At 50.1% G+C, this 20,048-nt stretch overlaps 1 protein-coding gene across 1 annotated transcript in view; it reads left to right on the top strand.

Annotated features, from left to right (window-relative positions):
* Window positions 1–9,396: 9,396 nt before the first annotated feature.
* The window catches only part of AP3B2 (adaptor related protein complex 3 subunit beta 2), a 36,478-nt gene continuing 25,826 nt past the window's right edge, over window positions 9,397–20,048 (top strand). Inside the window, exons 1-4 of the mRNA XM_052659679.1 lie at window positions 9,397–9,509; window positions 18,354–18,429; window positions 18,569–18,643; window positions 18,927–19,022. Of these exons, the coding sequence (XP_052515639.1) occupies window positions 9,397–9,509; window positions 18,354–18,429; window positions 18,569–18,643; window positions 18,927–19,022 (360 nt within the window). The remainder of the gene's footprint in view (window positions 9,510–18,353; window positions 18,430–18,568; window positions 18,644–18,926; window positions 19,023–20,048) is intronic.

The following is a 20,048-nucleotide window of genomic DNA, read 5'->3' as shown; positions in this document are numbered from 1 at the left end:
CTGGGTGAGACTCCAAGGTACGCAGTGGAAAGCAACAGCTGAAGGGGAGTATTTCAGCTGCTGTTAGCTGCAAGGGAGATGGAATATGTAGTTTGATTTCAACAAACTTAAAGCGGCTTGGTGAATCCCTTTGGACCACCCACTAAAATTCCATAGGGGCTATTCCTTACTAGACTATGGACTGGGACTAAGGAATACACCCTAATAAAAATGGTGAAACTTAGACTTACCATAATAGAGGGTTGAACCAGAACTCCACAAGTTTGAAATCAAGTCCAAGCTATTAATTTGACAGCTTGCTAATATAAAAATCAATATTCTTCAGGGGAAGATAAAAGAATACAGAATTGTACAATGTATCATCTCCAGTGTCCATTATACACATTTTAAAAATCCTAGACATGCAAAAAAAAAAAGGAAAATGTAACTCAACATCATTAGAAAAACTAGACACTGTATGCCCACACCACCCAAATGTGGGTGGCGGAAAAACCTTCAAGCATTTATTTTGCTAAGTCGCTTCAGTCATGTCCGACTCTGTGCAGCCCCAGAGACGGCAGCCCACCAGGCTCCCCTATCCCTGGGATTCTCCAGGCAAGGACACTGGAGTGGGTTGCCATTTCCCTCTCCAATGCATGAAAGTGAAAAGTGAAAGTGAAGTTGCTCAGTCGTGTCTGACTCCTAGCGACCCCATGGACTGCAGCCTACCAGGCTCTTCTGCCCATGAAATTTACCAGGCAAGAGTACTGGAGTGGGGTGCCATTGCCTTATTTTAAATATCTACAAAACATTTTAAGGAAAAGATAGTAATAATGAATAGACAGATAATCTTAGAGAAAGGAAAATTTTATTTAAAATAAAATTTCTAAAACTGAAAATAAGAAAACAATTAAATGAGTGAGCTTATTAACAGCAAGTCAAGGTTCTCAGAAGAAAGAGTCAGTGAAATTAAAGAAATACAAAGAGACATCTCAGTCAAAAGATTGAAAAAAAAAGACATACCAAACAGCATTAATGTGATGATATTAATTGGAGTTAAAAATGAGAGGAGAGAGAAAACAAGGCAGAAAAATGTCAAGAAATAATGGCAAAAAATCCCTGAATTTGGTAAAGACAAAAACGTATGTATTAAAAAATCTCAAGGCACCACAGTGAGTTATATATAAAGACAACCATTCCTAGGTACAGTCACAGTCACACTCCTAAAAACGAGTATGAAATCTGAATAGCAAAGATAAACAGTACATGACATGCTGGAGTTATCTTTAATAACTTAATAATAGTTGTCTTTGACTTCTCACCGGAAACTATTAAGGTCAGATGACAGTGGGGGCAAATCTTCAAACTGCTGAAAGCAAGGTTTAAATACAGAATTCTACATCCAAGAGTATGAATGAAGATGAAATACAGTTACTCTCAGATAAAAGAATTCATCTAAGAGAATTCATCACCAGCAGATGTACACCACAAGAAATGCGAAAGGAAATTCTTCAGGCTGAAGGGAAATGATATCAGGGAAAATCTTAGACTTTCAAGAATGAATGAAGAGGATCAGAAATGGTAAATATGAAAGACTTTTCTTCCTGCTTTCTTTAAAATACAGGACAGTTTAAAGCAAAAGTTATGACATTAGCTTGTGGAGTTTATAATGCGTGTGGACATGATGCATATAACAAATAGAGGATTGTAGTAAAGGGATATGTTTGGTTACAAGGCTTCTACATTTTACGTGAAGTCATACAATATGATCACTAAGTAGACTGGGAATTTAAATAGTTACACTGTAATACTGGAGCAACTACCGAAATATTAATATATACCGAGAGGTACAGCTGTCAGTACATAAAATTAAACTCTTAAAAAAAGTTGAATATGCCCAAAGAAGTCGGGAAAGGGAGAAGAAAGGAACAAATATCAGAAGGGAAAAAAACAAATTCTACATCAAAATCCAACCATATCAATTATTACATTAAATATCTATGGAACAAATGGTTTGATTTTAAAGGCAGAGATTGCCAAAAAAATAAAAAAGCAAGACTTACCTATGTTCTGTCTAGGAGAGATGCACTTTAAAAAAGATACAGATAGATCAAAAGTGAATGATAAAAGATACAACCACAAATAGTGAGCATAATATCAGAGAAAGTGAAAGTGGTTCAGTGGTGTCTGATTCTCTGCTGTATAGTCCATGGAATTCTCCAGGCCAGAATACTGGAGTGGTAGCCTTTCCCTTCTCCGAGGGATCTTCCCAACCTAGGGATCAAATGCAGGTCTCCCGCATTGCAGGCAGATTCTTTACCAGCTGAGCCACCAGGGAAGTCCGAGAATACTGGAGTGAGTAGCCTATCCCTTCTCCAGTGGATCTTCCCCACCCAGGAATCGAACCGGGGTCTCCTGCATTGTAGGCGGATTCTTTACCAACTGAGCTACTAGGGAAGCCCCATCAGATAAAATAGACCTCAAAGCAAAATTTATTAGCAGAGAAAGGAGCGACATGCATAACTGATCGTGTGTGTTAGTTTTTCAGTCGTGTCTGACTCTTTGCGACCCCATAGACTGTAGCCTGCCAGGCTCCTCTGTCCATGGGATTCTCCAGGTAAGAATACTGGAGTAGGTTGCCATTTCCACCTTCAGGGGATCTTCCTGACTCAGGGATCGAACCTGAGTCTCCCACATTGCAGGCAGACTCTAGAGTTTGAGCCACGAGAGAAGCCCATGCATAACCATGAAGGGTCAATTCATCAGAAAGACATAACAATAATCAAATATCTAATAATAGCATTTAACATTCACTAGGCAAAATTTGACAGAATTGAAGGGAGAAATGGACAGTCTCACAATCATAGGTGAAAGTTTTATTCAGTTCAGTTCAGTCGCTCAGTCGTGTCTGACTCTTCGCGACCCCATGAACCACAGCACACCAGGCCTCCCTGTCCATCACAAACTCCCGGAGTTCACCCGAACTCATGTGCGTCGAGTCGGTGATGCCATCCAGCCATCTCATCCTTTGTTTTATTATCCCTCTATTAATTAATTGAAAATCTACACAAGAAGTCATTAAAGACACAGACTATCTGAGCAACATTGTCAATCACCTTGACCTAACTAATATTTACAGAATACCATACCCTAAATGTACAATGAACATTTTCAAGTGCACGTAGTATATTCACCAATATAGACCATACGTTAGTCAATAAAACCACGTATCAACAAATTAAAAGGAAATGAAATCTGTATGGAGTTTGTTCTCAGGGCATTTGGGTACTGACCCTGGAGGCCAGTAAGGGAAGAAGGGTAGGTCCAGAGAGCAGGTACAAATGGCAGTGTCAGCAGAAGCAGGTGCGGGGTCGGGGCTGAACAGGAGGAGGGGAGAGAGGTGGGTGCGGGCACCAGTTACCCACTCCAGGCTCCAGCCTTTCAGGTGCTGGCTGCTGCCTGTTCCCAGAGCTGCCAGGAGTGGGGAGGGCTGCCATCAGATTGGCGCAGACGGTGATGCTCAGAATGGGGCCCCGGGGCTTCCTGTTTGGCTCCTTTATCTGTCTCAGGGGCGGACAGCTAGCCTTCCCTGCTCTGGCCGCAGAAGGAGAGCACCTAGCAAGGAACAGAGGTGACTGCTGCAAGGTGAACTGCTCGAGCTGGGGGCTAGGATTCCGGTGGGATCACTGGGCCGAGAGGGAGAGGATGACCAAAGGCTTATAAGGGAAGGAAGGGGCAGCCCCAGGGTGTGCTGGGGGCTTAAAGGAAGGTCCTGCTCTGTCCCAGTGGGGACCCTCTGGCTAGAGATGACTGGCTGAGAGCAGTGACCCAAGAAACTTGCTTCCCACAGAGGGACCTTTGTCCAGGGCTAGACCAAAGTGGGACAGGAGGGTCTAGAAATTCAGGCCAGACCACAGCCACACTGCCAAGGTCTACCACAAGCCCTGTGCCCAGTGGTAGCACCCCACTGAGTTGAGGTCCTTCAGGGATCTCTGGGGGAAGGGCAGGGCCTGGGGCCCCAAGGAGACTACCTGTCAGCCCCACACCCAGTTGCAGGGCCACTCTCACAACTGGTCCTCTGAAATTCTCCGTCAGGGTGAGGGGAGGAAGAGCCCAGGTCCCCAGCAAGAAGCCCCAGTGTGGTGGGCAGCTCTCTGGCCAGGTGCCCAGAAAGCAGGACAGTCTGTCCCCGGCTCTTGCTCTTTACTCCTTTTCTTACAAAGAGAATGGCAGCTTGGTTCAATGAAAGCTGAGGGGGAGGTCAGGAAGAACAGAGGGGGTCAGTAATTCCTGGTGGAGGGGGCTGGGGAAGGGGGTGCTTGTGTGCCAGCAGCGTGAGAGAGGCAGTCCTGTACAGTGGTTAAGGTCTTGGGCAATGGAACCAGACCCACCTGGGCTTGAATCCTCATTCCTCCACTTACTTGTTTGGAACCTTGGCAACCTCTCCAAGCCTGTTTGCCTTTCTGTTAAATTAGAAAGATAACAATAGTACCCATTTCATGACATTACTGTTAGGGCTAAATGGTGTTTTAACACAGAAACTTTATCACAAAGTTTTTGGCAATAATCGTTATCATTACAGATGAAGCCCCATGTAGGGACCTAGATCCCCTACCTAAAGGGGCAGCTGCTCATCTGGACCCTGACTCAAGTCCAGGGGCCCAGCTGGTGGTGGCCAAAGCGCCTCCTCACCCAGGTTACCACTGGGGAACTTTTCAGAGGAGGAGTCAGGGGTAGGGCCCTGCTCTCCAGAGCCTTTCCAACTGGGCGACTTCCTGAGCACTCTGGGGCAGGGGTCACAGGGAGGCAGCCTGACTCTGAGGGCCCATTGTTTTTCTCCACTGAGCTGAGAAAGATGCTTTCTCCCCACCCCTCCTCCCCTGATGCCCAACTCTGCATGCTCAGACGAAGGCTGAAGATAAACAAACCCTGCCCGACTCGCCTTGTCTTGCTCACAAAGAGCTCTCAGTGCCTCACAATGGTCCTGTGATGCCCAGTCTTCCAGGCTTGTTATCCCCAGTTCACAGATGAGGAAGTGGAGGCCCAGAGGGAGGAAGTGGCTTATCTGATGTCCCATACAGAGAAGTGGCACTGCCCAGACTCAATCTCCCAGTCCTGTATCCAGTGCTGCAACAGACTCACAGGCACAGCAAATGCACAGCCATGCATCAACACTCACACAGACAGCCCCTCGTGCAAAGGGCGCATGGGGAGTGGGGAGAGGTGGGAGGAGCGGTGATTTGGACCCTCACTCCTCAGGAGCCAGGGGGTGACAGCTGTTTTTTGTTTTTTTTCCCCCTCTCCCTAGATGAGCTTCACATCCCAGGTGACTGGAACAGAAGTCCTCAGCTTGTCTGTCTTACCTTTTCTCCAGGTCGGATTCCTGCTGCCCTAGCAGGGGCCAGGACAGTCCACTCTCGCCCACAGCTATGATCTCTGCTTGGCCTGATGGGTATGAGGGGAGTGGGAAGAAAGAGAGGCTGCCGGTGGATTGCAGGAGAGTGTGACCAAAGAGTTGTTCACATGACTGGGTCCTCCCTGTGGTCTCCTGAGGTCAAGAGAGCTGGGAGAGAGGACCCCAAGGTCACCAGTCGTCCCAAGTTTTCCTGGGTTCCTGGGTTTTCAATTTTAGAACCTGAAAAGTCCCACACAAACTGCGATGAATTGGTCACAGCTCCCAGTTCAGGAAAATGAGATTCGCTCTGTAATACATAGAGGAGACGGAGACTATGGAGTGGGGCCAGGGGCGAAGGGGAAGGTCAGGGATGAGAGGCCGGCCCTTCTTTCACCTCCTTTTCCAGGCTCTCTCTGAGACCAAAGCCTAGGCTCAATTTCAGCAGGCTATCCTCCCAAGTCCCCAAAGCCCTTTGTTCCCAGTAAAGATAGGAGAAACCTGCTCTAAATGTACTGCTCCCTTCCATATAGAGAAAAAGAAGGTACCAGGTGACTGATGTTTAGGTCGAAGGGCACAAGAAGCAGACCTACATTAAGCTGTGTGCACTCCAGAAACAAAACGTGTGAACCTGTTTTTTTAAAATTGGAATATAATTGCTTTAAAATGTGTTAGTTTCTGCTGTACAATGAACTGAATCAGCTACAAATATACATATATCCCCTCCCTCTTGAGCTTTACTGCCCCCCACCCCCTCCCCATCCCACCCTTCGGAGTCATCACACAGCACTGAGCTGGTCTTCCTGTGTTTTACAGCAGGTTCCCACTAGCTTTCTGTTTTACACCTGATAGTGTAGCCAGGATGTGGAAACCACCTAAATGTCCAACGATGAATGTGCACCTGTGTTTTGTCTTTTTTTTTTTCTTTTAGTCCTGAAAATGCAGATACTGTGCCCATCTTGTGGGACTATATTAAGCATCAAATGAGCAGCTGCTTAGTAGATGTTGATGGCTGAGGCTGTGGAGGGGTCTTTCTCTCCCAGACTTGGGAGGAGATGCCTGTCTTGGGTCCAGATCTCACCAGATCGCTCATCTGTTTCTTTAGGACTTCAGCTCATCTCAGGTAGGCATGCTCCCTGTATTGCCTCCAGGGAATGGAAATATAGGAGATGAGTGGGAAAGGGGATCCTGATGAGGGGGTGGGAGTTGGCTAGGGGAATGGCAAGGCTGGAATTTGAGATGAGACGAAACAGTTCAGGAGGTCTCAATGGCTGGAAACTGAAGGATGGCTCAGGGCAGAACTTACCTATGATGCCCAGGCCTCTGAAGATCCTCAGCACAGAGAGGCAGGGGTGGCGTACGGAAGACAGTCACCTGGGGCTTAGCCCCAAACCAGGTCTCCCTGAGCCCTGGGTGGCCCATCTGACACAATGAACAGTAGAAGGAACTGACTTCTCTTTCATCCCGGCCTGCAGTCGTCCTGTGGTCTGGTCCATTTTTCCTCACAGGCTGTGACAGGGGCAGTCAGCACCATTAAGTTCTTCTCTGAGGCTTTCCTGGGCCAGCACTTCGAGGCTGTGGAGTTGGAGGACAATGAACCTGAGCTGGGAGACCTCTTCCTATTCAGGCTGATGTCCCCCACTGGACACTGGTCGGGGCCCACGTTGGTGTGTACTGTGGCCACGGAGAGATCATCCACTTTGAGGGTGAGAGGACAGGCCCTGCTCTTGGAACAGAGGCTGCCCATCAAGCCCGCTCCACCAGTGGGTGGGCCTCATAGGGACGAAGACTGCCACCCCCAGCTCATGGTGCAGGTCTCCGAAGGAAGTCGCTTGGGCACCCAGGGCATGGGGCTCAGGGCCACGGGATCCTGGGAGATGGGGGTGTGGGTGGGAGCTTGGGGCTGGAGTCACAGGACCAAACTCAGCTCTGATCGCACTTGACCCGTGATCCTTGCAGGCAAGAACCCTCGTGGCCATGGGCCTCACCTGTTTCTCGGCTCCTGTGAAGGTGTTGTATCCAAACAAGGGCAGCCCCCAATGCTGTGCTCCTGCTTGCTTTGGCGGGTGCTGCATAGATGCGGCGGCATTGACCACATAGCACTGGAGCGCCAAGTGTGCGAAGCCATGGACACTGACCCGCCTCCCTATCACCCCATGCGCAGCAACTGTGTGCACTTTGCTCAGCAACTGCTGGGTCCAGGGCCCAACCTGGACCCTGTACAAGTAGTCCGAAGTCCCATGACTTCAGTGAGGACGGCCCAGCTACCCACATAGGACCCCACATCACCTCTAGAACCAATTAACAACTGTAGCTAAACTATGAGCTTCTGGACAGTTTAGGCCCTCTCCCCACCTAGGCCACGTTACTCAAATTGGAGATCCACTTTACTTTGGCATAACCAAAGCCCCCAGAAGCAAACTAGACCTGCTAATTCATCAACATTCTACTCCTCAGAAATTCTTTTGGGCCCACTCCAGAAAGATCCCCTCTCAGAGATACCAGGCACATCTATTTACTTCAGTCTCCTTCAGCCAGGTGCTGTGGTGGTCCTGGTCAACCCCCATTCCCATTCTTCAGCCAGGTGCTTTGGTGGTCCTGATTAACCCTCATTCCCATTCTCCAATGGAACCTACCCAAGCAGTCAAGCCCTACCTTTCCGGGGCCCCTCCGTTTCCACCGAGACCCTCCAATTCTGGTTCTGGAGACACAGTAGCCTATAGATCAAGACTCAGTCCTATGGCCCCTTCCACATTCTGAATCCAGGCCTCACCTCCTGAAAAGTGAAAGTGTTAATTTCTCAGTCTTGTCTGACTCTTTGTGACCCCATGGACTGTAGCCCACCAGGCTCCTCTGTCCATGGGAGTCTCCAGGCAAGAATACTGGAGTGGGTTGCCGTTTCCTTCTCCAGGGGATCTTCCTGACCCAAGGATCGAAGCCAGGTTTCTGCATTGTAGGCAGATTCTTCACAGTCTGAGCCACCAGGGAAGCCCAGGCAAAAGACCAACCCCCCACCCTTGCCCCACTCACTCAGCCTGATGCCCCAACTCAACTGGAACCCACCCCCTTCCCCCAGCCCAATCACTACTTTCTCTCTAGATCCAGGCTGCCTTCCCTGGGGGGGGGGGGGGGGGGGCGGAATTTGGACCTTGAGGGAGGAGCTGGAGGCCTCACAGGATCCAAAAGTCCTGGCAGTTACACCATACCCTAACCCAACCTCCTCCCTTCCCCTTCTTTCCTGGGTTTCCGTGGATGTGGACTTGACCGTGGACTAGCTGTGACCTCAGGCACTCCTGGTGGGCAAGGGGCTTCAGAAATGATCATTAAACTATTTTCCGAAGCCATATTCGAGGTTCACCATTCCCTCTATTCAGTCCCCATCTCTCTACATCTGCATCCTCGGCGCTCTTGGACCAACCTTCCTTAAATTCCATCATCTCTAGGAAGCTGTCGTGAACAACTTTCTTTTACCCGCCCCTCACCCAAGACCCAGCCTTTCTTTCCACAGGGTGGGTGAGAATCCGCATAGTATCTGGCATGAGTGAAGCTCCTAGAGACCGTCCTACCGAGCCCGGGTGGTCAGGGATGAGTAATGGCGTTCTGCATCTGCAGACAGCTGTCCCCCAACATCAGTCCCCAACTCCACCCCACCCCCGCACCCCATCTCCCCACCCCCAAACCTGGAGGTGCATGATCACTTTCAAGGGCTGGCACCTTCCGTACTGGAGGTTGGAGGGATTTCCGAGGCATTGGGCGGGGCCAGGCTTTGCGGCACCGCCCCTCCTGCTCCCTCCGCGGACACGCCCTCCGCGTCGCGGGAGCAGGTGCCTTTAAGAACTACAACGCACTCTTCCCTGATTGCTAAATCCGCGCGCTGCTGCCTCCGCCGCCGCAGATTGCGGCCTCTGCGGAGCCCGGGCAGCGCCGCCAACCTCGTCTGCCCGGCCTGCGCGCTCTTCCTCGGTCCCTGCCGCATCCCGGCAGCGCCGCGTCCTCCCCAGCGAAGCCCTCTGCCCTGCCGCCCAATGTCGGCCGCCCCGGCCTACAACGAAGACAAAGGCGGCTCTGCCGGCCCCGGGGAGCCCGAGTATGGCCACGACCCGGCGAGCGGCGGCATTTTCTCCTCCGACTACAAGCGGTGAGGGAGCCGGGCGAGAGGGGGGCTGGGCCCGGCCCGGCCTGGGAACACGCGCTGCGGTACCATGGACAGCGCCCAGGCCCGTCCGCGGCGGTCCAGGTGGCGCTGACCGGAATCCTGCACGGCCCCCTGCACGGCCCCCTCCGGCCATGGACACAGACCCTCCCGACCCCTGTCCCCGCTTCGCCCCCTGTCCCCGCTTCGCCCCCCGCCCCGCGAGGGGCCGGCCTGGGAACTGTGAGGGTGGGGGTGGAGGCTGGTGGGGGATGGGCCGGCCAGCTCTGTTTCTGAAAGACCAATCCTCCCTCCTCAAGTGTTTCTCCTGTTGGTGGACTTGGATTACAGGGTCTCTGCCTTTTTTCGCTTATGACCCCAAAAGAACGCGGGGGCGGAGTCAGATCTGCGAGCTTGAGCCTGGAGGCCCCAGGCCTGGCTGCTCCTACAAATCCATCTCCCCTTATTCTGGTCCCCCTGTCCTCATCCCCATCTCTGGGGAGCGTCTGGAGCTCCCACTCCTGCTCCCCACGTTGCCCCTATAATTCAACCCTACCTTAACTTCCTCCCCTTCCCTTCCACCTTTGGCTCATTCCATCCTTCATTTGTTTATTCGTAAATTCTGAAACAAGCATTATTAAGGGCCTGCTGTGTCGAGTCTCGTTCTAGTCAGTGTGGATGCCGCCGTGAACATGAGACAGTCTCCTCCTCAAGCCCCTCTAGAGGGGGGCACAGGGAAGAGCCTGTTAGTGACAGTGCAGTGTGGTGGGGCTCTCAGAGGGGTGAGAGGAGCTGGTCCCTGGTCCTGGAGAGAAGGGAGTGGGGGAGAGCCAAGGATGTTTCAGGCAGAACAAAGAGCTTTAGGCAAGGTGTGGAGGTGAAGGAGAGCCAGATCACAGGTTTTGTATGTGCTAATACGGTGTGGCCAGAATCTCTGTCCAAGCCACTGGAATGGCCAGAACTGAAGGTAGAGAGATGCCAAGGTGGAGGGAGGGGGGTGCAGGGCCACTGAAGATTTCTAAGCAGGCAGTAGCACATTTGCATTTTAGAAGGGTCCCAGGCTGGATTGTGGAGAAGAGATTGGATGTGTGCTGGATTCAGAAGACAGGTGAAGGGGTGTTGAAGTTGGATGGGTGGGCATGATGGTGGACTAGGCTATGGGTGATGTCCAGGACTTGGGGGGCTCTTGAGATGGTAGAAGCCACAGACTTGATGATTACCTGGGGGGAAGGTAGTAGGAAGGGGCTGGGAGAAGATGAGGGTAATCTCAGGTTACCATTTCTTGTATTAGATAGAAGGTGATGCCAGACAGGGTAATTGGAAATAAAGATATTACAAGCAAATTTGTGGAAAATAATGTTGAGCCTGGCTTCTGAGATGCTGAGATTGTAAACTCTGAGGTAGAGTCTAGTAGGTAGCTGGATGTTAGGATTTGGATTCCAAGGGATTATTAGTACACACACACACACACACACACACACACACACACACACGTGTGTGTGTCCATCCATCAAAGCCACCGAAGGAAGTAAAGATAGCCAGATAACCTAAGTAGCATCTATAAAATGAATTCAGACAAAGCACAGGTGAGAACCCTGAAGACATAGAATAGGAGTGACCAGAGAGCAGGGGAAAGTGTTTCAGAATGACTGAGAATAAGTAAGCCAAAGGCAGGAGGGATAAAATGTTGTTTCAAGAAGGAAGCTGTCAGCAGTGTCAATACCCTCTGAGGTCAATTCAAACAAGGAAAGAAATCGTGCCCACTGGTGTGACAAAGAGCAGGTCTACCCCTTCCTGCTCCACTCCCCATCTCCGGCCCTGAGAGACTAGTTCTGGCAAAGTCAAAAGAGGAGGGGCTGGGTTCATTTTCTCCAGCATTCTTTGATGAACGATTTTAAACATACAGAAAATTTGAGTGAATAATACAATGAATATATGTATACCCTCCACCTAGATTCAATTCAGTCATTGTTGCCATTCTATGGTATTTGCTTTATCTAACCATCGGTCTATAAATATTTTTGGCTGACCCATTTAAATTGTAGACATCATGGCCACTGACCCCTAAATTCTAATCAGCATCTGAAGCCAGATCAAAAGTGAATAGGAGAGTGAAGAGGAGGTGAATGAATAAAACGCAGTGAATGAGAATTTCGCTTTCGAGAAGTATGACTATAGGGACTTCCCTGGTGGTCCAATGAATAGGAATCCGCCTTGCAATGCAGGGGATGTGGGTTCGATCCCTGGTCTGGGAACTAAGATTCCACTTACTGCAAGGCAACTAAGCCCATGAATTACAACTAGAGAGCCTGTGCACTGCAACTAAGATCAGCCTAATGAATGAACAATATATATATATTTTTTTTTATAAAAGGGAAAGGGAAAGAGCTGCCAGAGGAGAACGCCAGTTCAAGAATGTCTGTTTATTGTTGTTGTTATTTTTATTTGTCTATTATTAGTCTGGGAGAGCCCAGAGCAAGTTTAACTGCCTTTGGGAAGGAGCCAGTAGTGTGGGAGAGGTTGGAAGGAATTGAAGGAGGCTTCCAGAGCTGGGTGGGAGAACTGGCCTGGCCTCAAGGAGGACCAGCTCTGCCCAGAGGGAAGAGGAGGGGAAAGAGTAGATGGAGACGTTTGAGAGCTGTGGGGATTTTGATCTAAAGCCTTTATTTTCTGTGAGAGGCAAGTAGTGAAGCTGCTAGGGCAAGGATGGTGAATCTGAGGAGCATCCAAATACAGCAAATAAAGCCAACCACTCCTGGTGGGGTAGGGGTCTTGAGGACAAGAGGGCCAAGGATGTAAGTGAAGAGCAGTTGAAGGCGTGCACATGAGGGGCCTCAGCTAGGCATGGAGGAAGCAGAGATAAGAGAATGCTGATAGGAAGGAAAAAATCAAGGACCTGGCCACGGAAAGACAGGTGAGGATCAAGACGGTGGGGGTCAGAGTGGGAAGGAGGCAAACACAATTGTTGAGGAGGAGGAGTTTTGAGGGGGCAGAGATTCAGCTGTGGCCTGAGGAGGAAGTGAGAGATGCCTCACCTGTGTCTGGATCCACTCCCCTGCCTGCTGGTCCTCTGCCTGCAGACCGGGACTTGGCTCTGTCCCCAGTCCCTGCCCTCCTCCACCACGTGAGTCCTTGTCTCTGAGCAGCAAAGAGGAAACCAGAGCCTCCATCCTGCCAGTGTCCAGTTTCCGAGTTTCGGGGCGGGCCCTCTGGTGACAGGGACAGGCACCCCCAGCTCCCTGGTCAGCTCAGTCTCATTTCGAAGCAGGATCTGGTGTCCTGATGCAGCGATTCCTGCAGCTCCCGGGGGCAGCAGTGAGGCCAGGGGGCAGAGAGGCCGATCAGGAGGCTGCCAGCCCTGTGCTGGCCCCCGAAGGCGGGGCCCCACCCTGGTACCAGGCCCTGCAGCCGGAGGAGCTTCGGTCGCTGCAAGCCCCAGAAGAAGACACGACCCCAGAAGAGTCCCTGGAAGGACCTTGCCCAGAGCCTGGCCAGGGCCAGAGCCAGAGCCAGCCTCTCCGGTACAGAGGAGCCCTCAGGGACTCTTCCCCCAGACAGAGAGGAAGGCCAGGGATGGGAAGCTGCCTCTTCCAGCAGGAACCATTTAAGTCCCACCTCTTTAGCAGGAGGACTGGACTGGCATTTAGTGTCCAGGACGGGGGTGGGCATGGGGGATGTTATGGGGGGCTGAGAGTTTAAGTTGGGGAAAATGAGCTTAACTCCTAACTCTCTGGTAGCTCTGAAGGGAGGAGGACAGTAAAATATTTGAGGATGGAGTAAGACATCTGACCTTTTCCTCTCCCCAGGTCCTGGCTAGGTGAGGGTTCCTGGTGAGCTTTGGAGACAGGATAAGATCAGGATAGTTTGACCACCCTCTCCCATCTAGTGGAGAAGGCGATGGCTCCCCACTCCAGTACTCTTGCCTGGAAAATCCCATGGCTGGAGGAGCCTGGTAGGCTGCAGTCCATGGGGTTGCTGAGTCGGACACGACTGAGCGACTTCACTTTCACTTTTCACTTTCATGCCTTGGAGAAGGAAATGGCAACCCACTCCAGTGTTCTTGCCTGGAGAATCCCAGGGACGGGGGAGCCTGGTGGGCTGCCGTCTATGGGGTCGCACAGAGTCGGACACGACTGAAGTGACTTAGCAGCAGGAGCAGCAGCAGCTCCCATCTAGTGGGTTGGAACTTGGGTGGTGAGGGGAAGGAGGACGGTGTATATCACATGAAGTGAGTGTATCTGGCCTCAAACTCCAGGTTTTACCTTCCTCCCACCCCACCTGCTGGCTCCAGTCACCCACAGAGTCCCTCAGGTCAGGCCAGGGCTCGGGTCACAGTGAGAGCCCTGTAGAGGGATCTGACTCCAGGAGATGAATGTTTCATGGCCTTGGAGTGTTGCTGTGTCTCTCTCCCTTCCTCTCCATCTTGGGAACATCAGCTGGTGGGAGTGAAAGTGAGGGACCCAAGGTGGTCAGACCTCAGGTGGGGGCTGCTGTCTGCTAGTGGGCAGCTGACAGTCTTGCCTGTGCTATGTCCCCCAGCCCCTCTCTTCCCCTGAGTCCCCTCTCCTAGGAGCCTGGAAGGTGGGTACTAGGCTGGGAGTGGAGGATCAGTGTGGGTACCCAGCACCACCCTGGGTGTGGGCACTTGACATGGGCTTGTGGCATCTGTAGGGGAGGTGAGGACGCTTGGGTGTGAGGAAACCTGCTGCAGAGAATTCCTGAAGGTAAAGGGCCCCGGAGTCAGCTCCAACTGGTGCCCGTTGACCCCTAAGGAGGTCAGAGGATCTGTGAGACTGGATATATTTGATCTTAGAAGCCTAAATTTATCATCAGAAATCACACATAGGAGTCCGCAGGCCATTTTGGTGAATGAAATTAGAGTGACGCAGTTTTGTCAAAAAGCTGTATGTGTGCGCGATGTGGGTGGTGTGTGTCTGTGGAGGCCGTGTGTGTGTGTGCATGTCTAGATGAGGGTGTGGGGCAGTACAGAGGGCTTGTGGTGGGTGTCTGTAGGCGTTTGCAGGTGAGGCGTGTGGGTCCACAGGTGTGTGGCTTTATGTGCTCAGTGTTTTTGTGGGAAGTGTATGTGTGGTATATGTGTCTGTGTATGTTTCTGTGGGGATTATGGGTGTGTCTGCAGGGGGTTTGTTGAGTGTGTGTGGGTTTATGTAAGAACTATATATATCTGAGGGATGTAAGTGTGTCTTTGGGGGTATGAGTATGTCTCTGGAGTGTAGGTGTCTCTGTGGGGACAGGTGTGAGAGTATATTGGTGATACCAGTGTTTGATGGGGTGTTGGGGTGATGGGGATCTGTGGGGGTGAGTTGACTGTGTGGAGGTGTGTACAAAGGATCCTGGGTGCGTGATGTGCATTTGTGTATTGGGGAAGGTGGTGCCCAGTTCTGTCATTCTCCCTGTGCCCTCCGTGCTGCCCAGGCCCAGCTAAATGGTCTGTACCTCTGTCTACACCCATCTGTCCTGAGTTCAACATGCCTAGGACTTGACCACCTGGTTTGTGTTTGGGAGAGGGACGAGGTGGTTATCTTCTGACCCTCACTTGGCCATAGGCAGTAGAAAACGTTCTCTGGTTCGGGGGGGACATCTTCCTGAATGGAAGATGTTCATTCTGTTTTTTTTTTTTTAACTGAAGTATAGTTGATTTGCAACGTTGTGTTAGTTTCTGCTGCATAGCAAAATGATTTAGGGATACATACACACACAAACACACATACATATATTTATTATATTTTTTTCATTTTCTTTTCCACTATGGTTGATTTTAGGATATTGAATCTAGTTCCCTGTGCTATACAGTAGGACCTTGTTGTTTATCTGTTTATATATAGTAGTTTGTATATGCTAATCCCAAACTCCTAACTTATCCTTCCTCCACTCCCTTTCCCCGTTGGTAACCGTAAACTTGTTCTCTGTGTCTGTGAGTCTGTTTCTGTTTCACAGATAAGTTCATTTGTGTCATATTTTAAATTCCACATATAAATGATATCACATGGTATTTCTCTGACTTACTTCACTTAGTATGATAACCTCTAGGTTCATCCATGTTACTGCAAATGGCATTATTTCATTCTTTTGTTTTATGGCTGAGTGGTATGGAGGGGTTCTAAATCAATATGCATGGGGCTGGACATCTTCTCCAACCCTAATCCGACAGCTAGCAAGTTCTCTGTGTTCTGGAAGTCATCATCTTTCTACTTTGCTTCCCGTCAAAAATATCTTCACAAGAAACACTTGTAAAATCCTGGGAACATCAGTTTCTTAGCACTCCTCCTGTCTTTTCTGATTTTATCTGTTAAGCACTCGCACATTTCTGCAAAACGCAGCCCTGTGACTAGGTGTCTGTTACGTCAGGTTCTTTCCTTCCTCTCAGCATTTATCACTTACTCATGTCTCAGCATCAGCACTAGTCACACTTGCCTCTTTATGACCGTTAGCATGCTCTTCCCTCTCCTAGAATGGCTACGTCTATTTTCTGATTTTCTGTTGCCTCTAGGTGTTTCACTTCCACGACTAACTTTGCACACACTGCTTTTTAATTCCTGCCATTGGTAATACCTCTCCTGGCAGGGTCAAAGCTGTGGGTTATCTGAGTATCATCTGGGAGGTCAGAGATTATACAGGTCTCCATTCACAGCTGCTCATTGCATTTTGGAGCTGCCTGGACAGTATGAGCGCATCTGTGGTCCCGCCGCTCTGTTAGCCGTGTAGACACACATTTTCCATGAGGTGGTTTCGCGTTTCTCTGCTTACTTCTTTGGCCCTCAGCCGCTGGGCCTCTGGGTATGCTTGGGCAGGTTGTTCACTCCTCAAGGGCACATGGTCAAGGAGTGCCAGACCACGCTCCGCTCACCGACTGGGGAGCTGCTGCTCAGGGCTGTGTCCACCTGGAGGGGCAGGGGGATGGCAGGGGGGCAGCCCTGCCAGTGAGTCCTGAATATAGACCCGAAGCTTGTATCAGTACTTTATTTTTAATGTTAAACTTGTATTCACCATATCCCAGATATTTTCCTTTCTGTTGCTATTGTGGGCTGAATTGTGGTCTGATATGTTGAAGCCCTAACCCCCAGTACCTCAGAATGTGACTGTGTTTGGGGACAGTCTTTTAAGAGGTGATTAAGTGAAAAGGAGGTCATTAGGGCGGGTCCTAATCCAATACGATTCACTTATTATGAGAACAGGAAACACAAAGGGAAGACCATGTAAAGATAAGGGAAGACAGTCATCTGCAAGTCAGGAAGACAGGCCAGCCCTGCTGACACCTTGATCTCAGACTTCTAGCCTCTGGAATTGCAAGAAAATACATTGAGGTGGTTAAGCCACCCAGTCACTCTGTGGTACTGTTACAGCAGCCCTAGTGAACAAATACAGTTTTGCCTTGGTTTTTTTCTTAAATTTAGTTTATACACAAGAGTTGACAAAAAAACCTAGCATCTTATTACTGATAATTTTATGACCTTGAAAATTAAAATTTCCCCTCTTCCATACATTGAAATAATTTTTTAAAATGATTCATCTACTTTTGTCTCTGGTGGGGTCTTTGTTGCAGCACGCAGGCTTTCTCTGGTTGCGCGAGTAGGGGGCTATTTTTCACTGTCGTGTGCAGGCTGCTCGTTGTGGCTTCACTTGTGGAGCATAGGCTCGAGACTCACAGGCTTCAGTAGTTGCAGCTCATGTGTGCGAGCTGAGTAGTTCAGGCACATGAGTCTAGCTGCTCTGAGGCATGTGGGATCTTCCTAGACCAGGGATCGAACCCATGTCCTTTGCACTGCAAAGTGGATTCTTAACCACTAGACCACCAGGGAAACCCAACATAATTTAACTATTAAACAAATGTGGGATTTATTTTGGTGTGAAGTACATGTGCAAGTTAAATTCTTTGCTACATAGCAGTTGTCCCAACAGCATTTGTTTAAGGGGAGGCAAAAGTTTCTTTCTCCAATTGGTGTTAATTGTTCCTAATGTATCAACTTAGATCCATTTGTGAAGTTTTTAATCTGGCACCACACAGCTTTTATCATGGTCATTTGTTTTGTGTTTTGAATTCTGGTTAGGTGAATTGTCTGTCATTGTTCCGTTTTTCTCATTTCCATCCCCTTTTGCCCCCAAATTCTCTGGAGTTCTTACCTATTGATTTTTGTTTCTGGATGAATTTTGCAGTCACTTCAGGAAGTCTAACAAAAGGCCTCCCTTGAAATCTCAATGGCCATTGCATGACATTTAGATACTGGCTTGGAGACTAACATTATTCCCCTCCACCAAGTGCAAGGGGTTATTTATTTACATCGTCGTTCACCCGGGACTTCCCTGGCAGTCCAGTAGTTAAGACTAAGCCTGCCAATGCAGGGACTATGGGTTTTATCCCTAATTGGGGAGCTAAGATTTTACTTGCCTCTCAGCCGAAAACCAAACCTTAAGAGAGAAGCATATTGCAGATGTTCCTTGGCTTGCAGGTGAGTCACTCCAGTTCTCTGTATTCACAGTATTCTCCCTGCATCTCTCTCTTCACAGGGCCATCTTCTTAAAGCACGCCAGACGTATTGAGTTAGAGACCCACCCTCCTCCAGTATTACCGCATCGTAATTACAGCTGAAACAATTCTGTTTCCAAATAAGATTACATTCTGGGTACATTCTTTTTTGAGAGGATCACAGCTCAGCCCCGCAACATTGACTGACCCACATGCTTCTCCCCACTCTAAGTCCCCTGATCTATATTTTACCGCTTTCCTTTGTGCCTTCCCTGCCCAGGTCCCTTCTTTCTGTCTGAATCCTACTGATTGATAGCCCTGTCCCCACCGTTGTGCCCTCAGCTGACCTTTTGTGTCCCCACCAGGCACGATGACCTGAAGGCGATGCTGGACACCAACAAGGATTCACTCAAGCTGGAGGCCATGAAGAGAATTGTGGCGGTGAGGGGGGTCAGAGGGGATCCCTTGGGGGAGGAGCTTGCGGATCCAAGAGCCCTTCTTGGCTGCTTGTGGACCTTCCCCCAGTGAGTGCTGGCATCCTCCCTTCTTGTTCTCCCCCTACCCTGACCCCACCACCTAGATGATTGCCCGGGGAAAGAACGCCTCAGACCTGTTCCCCGCCGTGGTGAAGAACGTGGCCTGTAAGAACATAGAGGTGAGCGCTACCAGGGAGGAGTCTCCCTCGTCCACCTCCAGGAATAAACCGGAGCTAGCTGGGGATGAGAAAGGGGACAGCCCAGTCCCTGGAGGTCCAATCCGCTCAGAATGTCCCTGGTCCAGGAAAAGACCCCTCCCAGATGTCCCTGAGCCAGATGTGGATCAGCATGATGGGGCCAGGGTACCCTGGATGCTTTCCCTGTGGACTGCAGCCACCCGGGGTGAGGACATCTCTCAGGACAGGGGCCCCAGTCCCTGCTGAGAAACCCCCTCTTCCCCAGGTGAAGAAGCTTGTCTACGTGTACCTGGTGCGCTACGCTGAGGAGCAGCAAGACCTAGCCCTGCTGTCTATCTCCACCTTCCAGCGTGGCCTGAAGGTCAGAGGTCTCCATTTGCCTCCCTGGGGTCTGGGCCTTGATGGGGCTGTATTGGAGGTGTGGACTTATTCACAACCTGAAAGTTGAGAATTAGGTTTCATTAGGTGGGAGTTTTTAGGACTTCAAGCCTAGGAGGCAGCATCTAAGTAACCCTGACAGATCTGCTCCAAGGAGGTGAGGGGAGGAGTCAGGTTATATAGAAGTTTTGCAACAAAGGGCAGGTGGTCTAACATCAAAAGACAGTTGTTAATGAAAGAAAACCAGATAACCCGGGTTAAGGAGTTTGGTGCGTTTCTGTGTGTGGGAAGATGCGAGAGTCTAGGCTCACTGAAATCATTCCTTTGATATGCACCGCAGCTATCTGCGGCCAGTTTCGTGTGTTTTCAGATCCTGAGCTTTTCTCCGGGCTCACCATGGGAAGTGGCTGCAGTCTGATGACTGCTAGATGTTCTTTCTTCCTGAGGTTCCTCAGGGATCACCAGCTCACTGTCCATGGGGGCTGCAGCTGCTGATGACTGTGGCATCCTTTGTTTATCAATAGGGCAGGAAATAAATTCCATTTGTCAGAGGAGTGGGCCCAGAGAGAGGTCTGAGTGCAGGGGTTGGGGGGTGGGCGTCAGGCTCTGGAGGCCCTTTCCCACCTGCCTAAAGTCAGGAGAGTCAAAGGCGCCTGTGCTAATGGTTGCCTCAACTATGAATCACTTGAGCCCCTGACACTGGCCTTCACCCTACTGATGTAAAGGGATTGAGGCCCACAGCCAGGCAGAAGTCAGCCTTCTTAAGACAGAGTAATGTGTGGGGAGCCCGCTGACCTGGATTCCTCACCTCTGGGTGTCAGAGCCTTGGCACTGGCTGGCTCACCTGGTTTGAGTATCTGCTAGGAACAATGGCTTTGGAACCTTTTCACCTGAAACTGGGTGAGGAGGACAAAAGGGTTTATTGGAAACAAATGAGCTCCATGGAGAGGAAAACCACAAAGCTCACCAAGCTGGAGAGCAGCCTCAGACATGGAGACTGGGTTCGACA

This window comes from Budorcas taxicolor, chromosome 21 (assembly GCF_023091745.1).
Source record: "Budorcas taxicolor isolate Tak-1 chromosome 21, Takin1.1, whole genome shotgun sequence".
In the NCBI taxonomy this organism is placed as follows: Eukaryota; Metazoa; Chordata; class Mammalia; order Artiodactyla; family Bovidae; genus Budorcas; species Budorcas taxicolor.
Note: the sequence above shows the minus strand (reverse complement) of the source record. Positions and strands in the feature narration are given on the sequence as shown.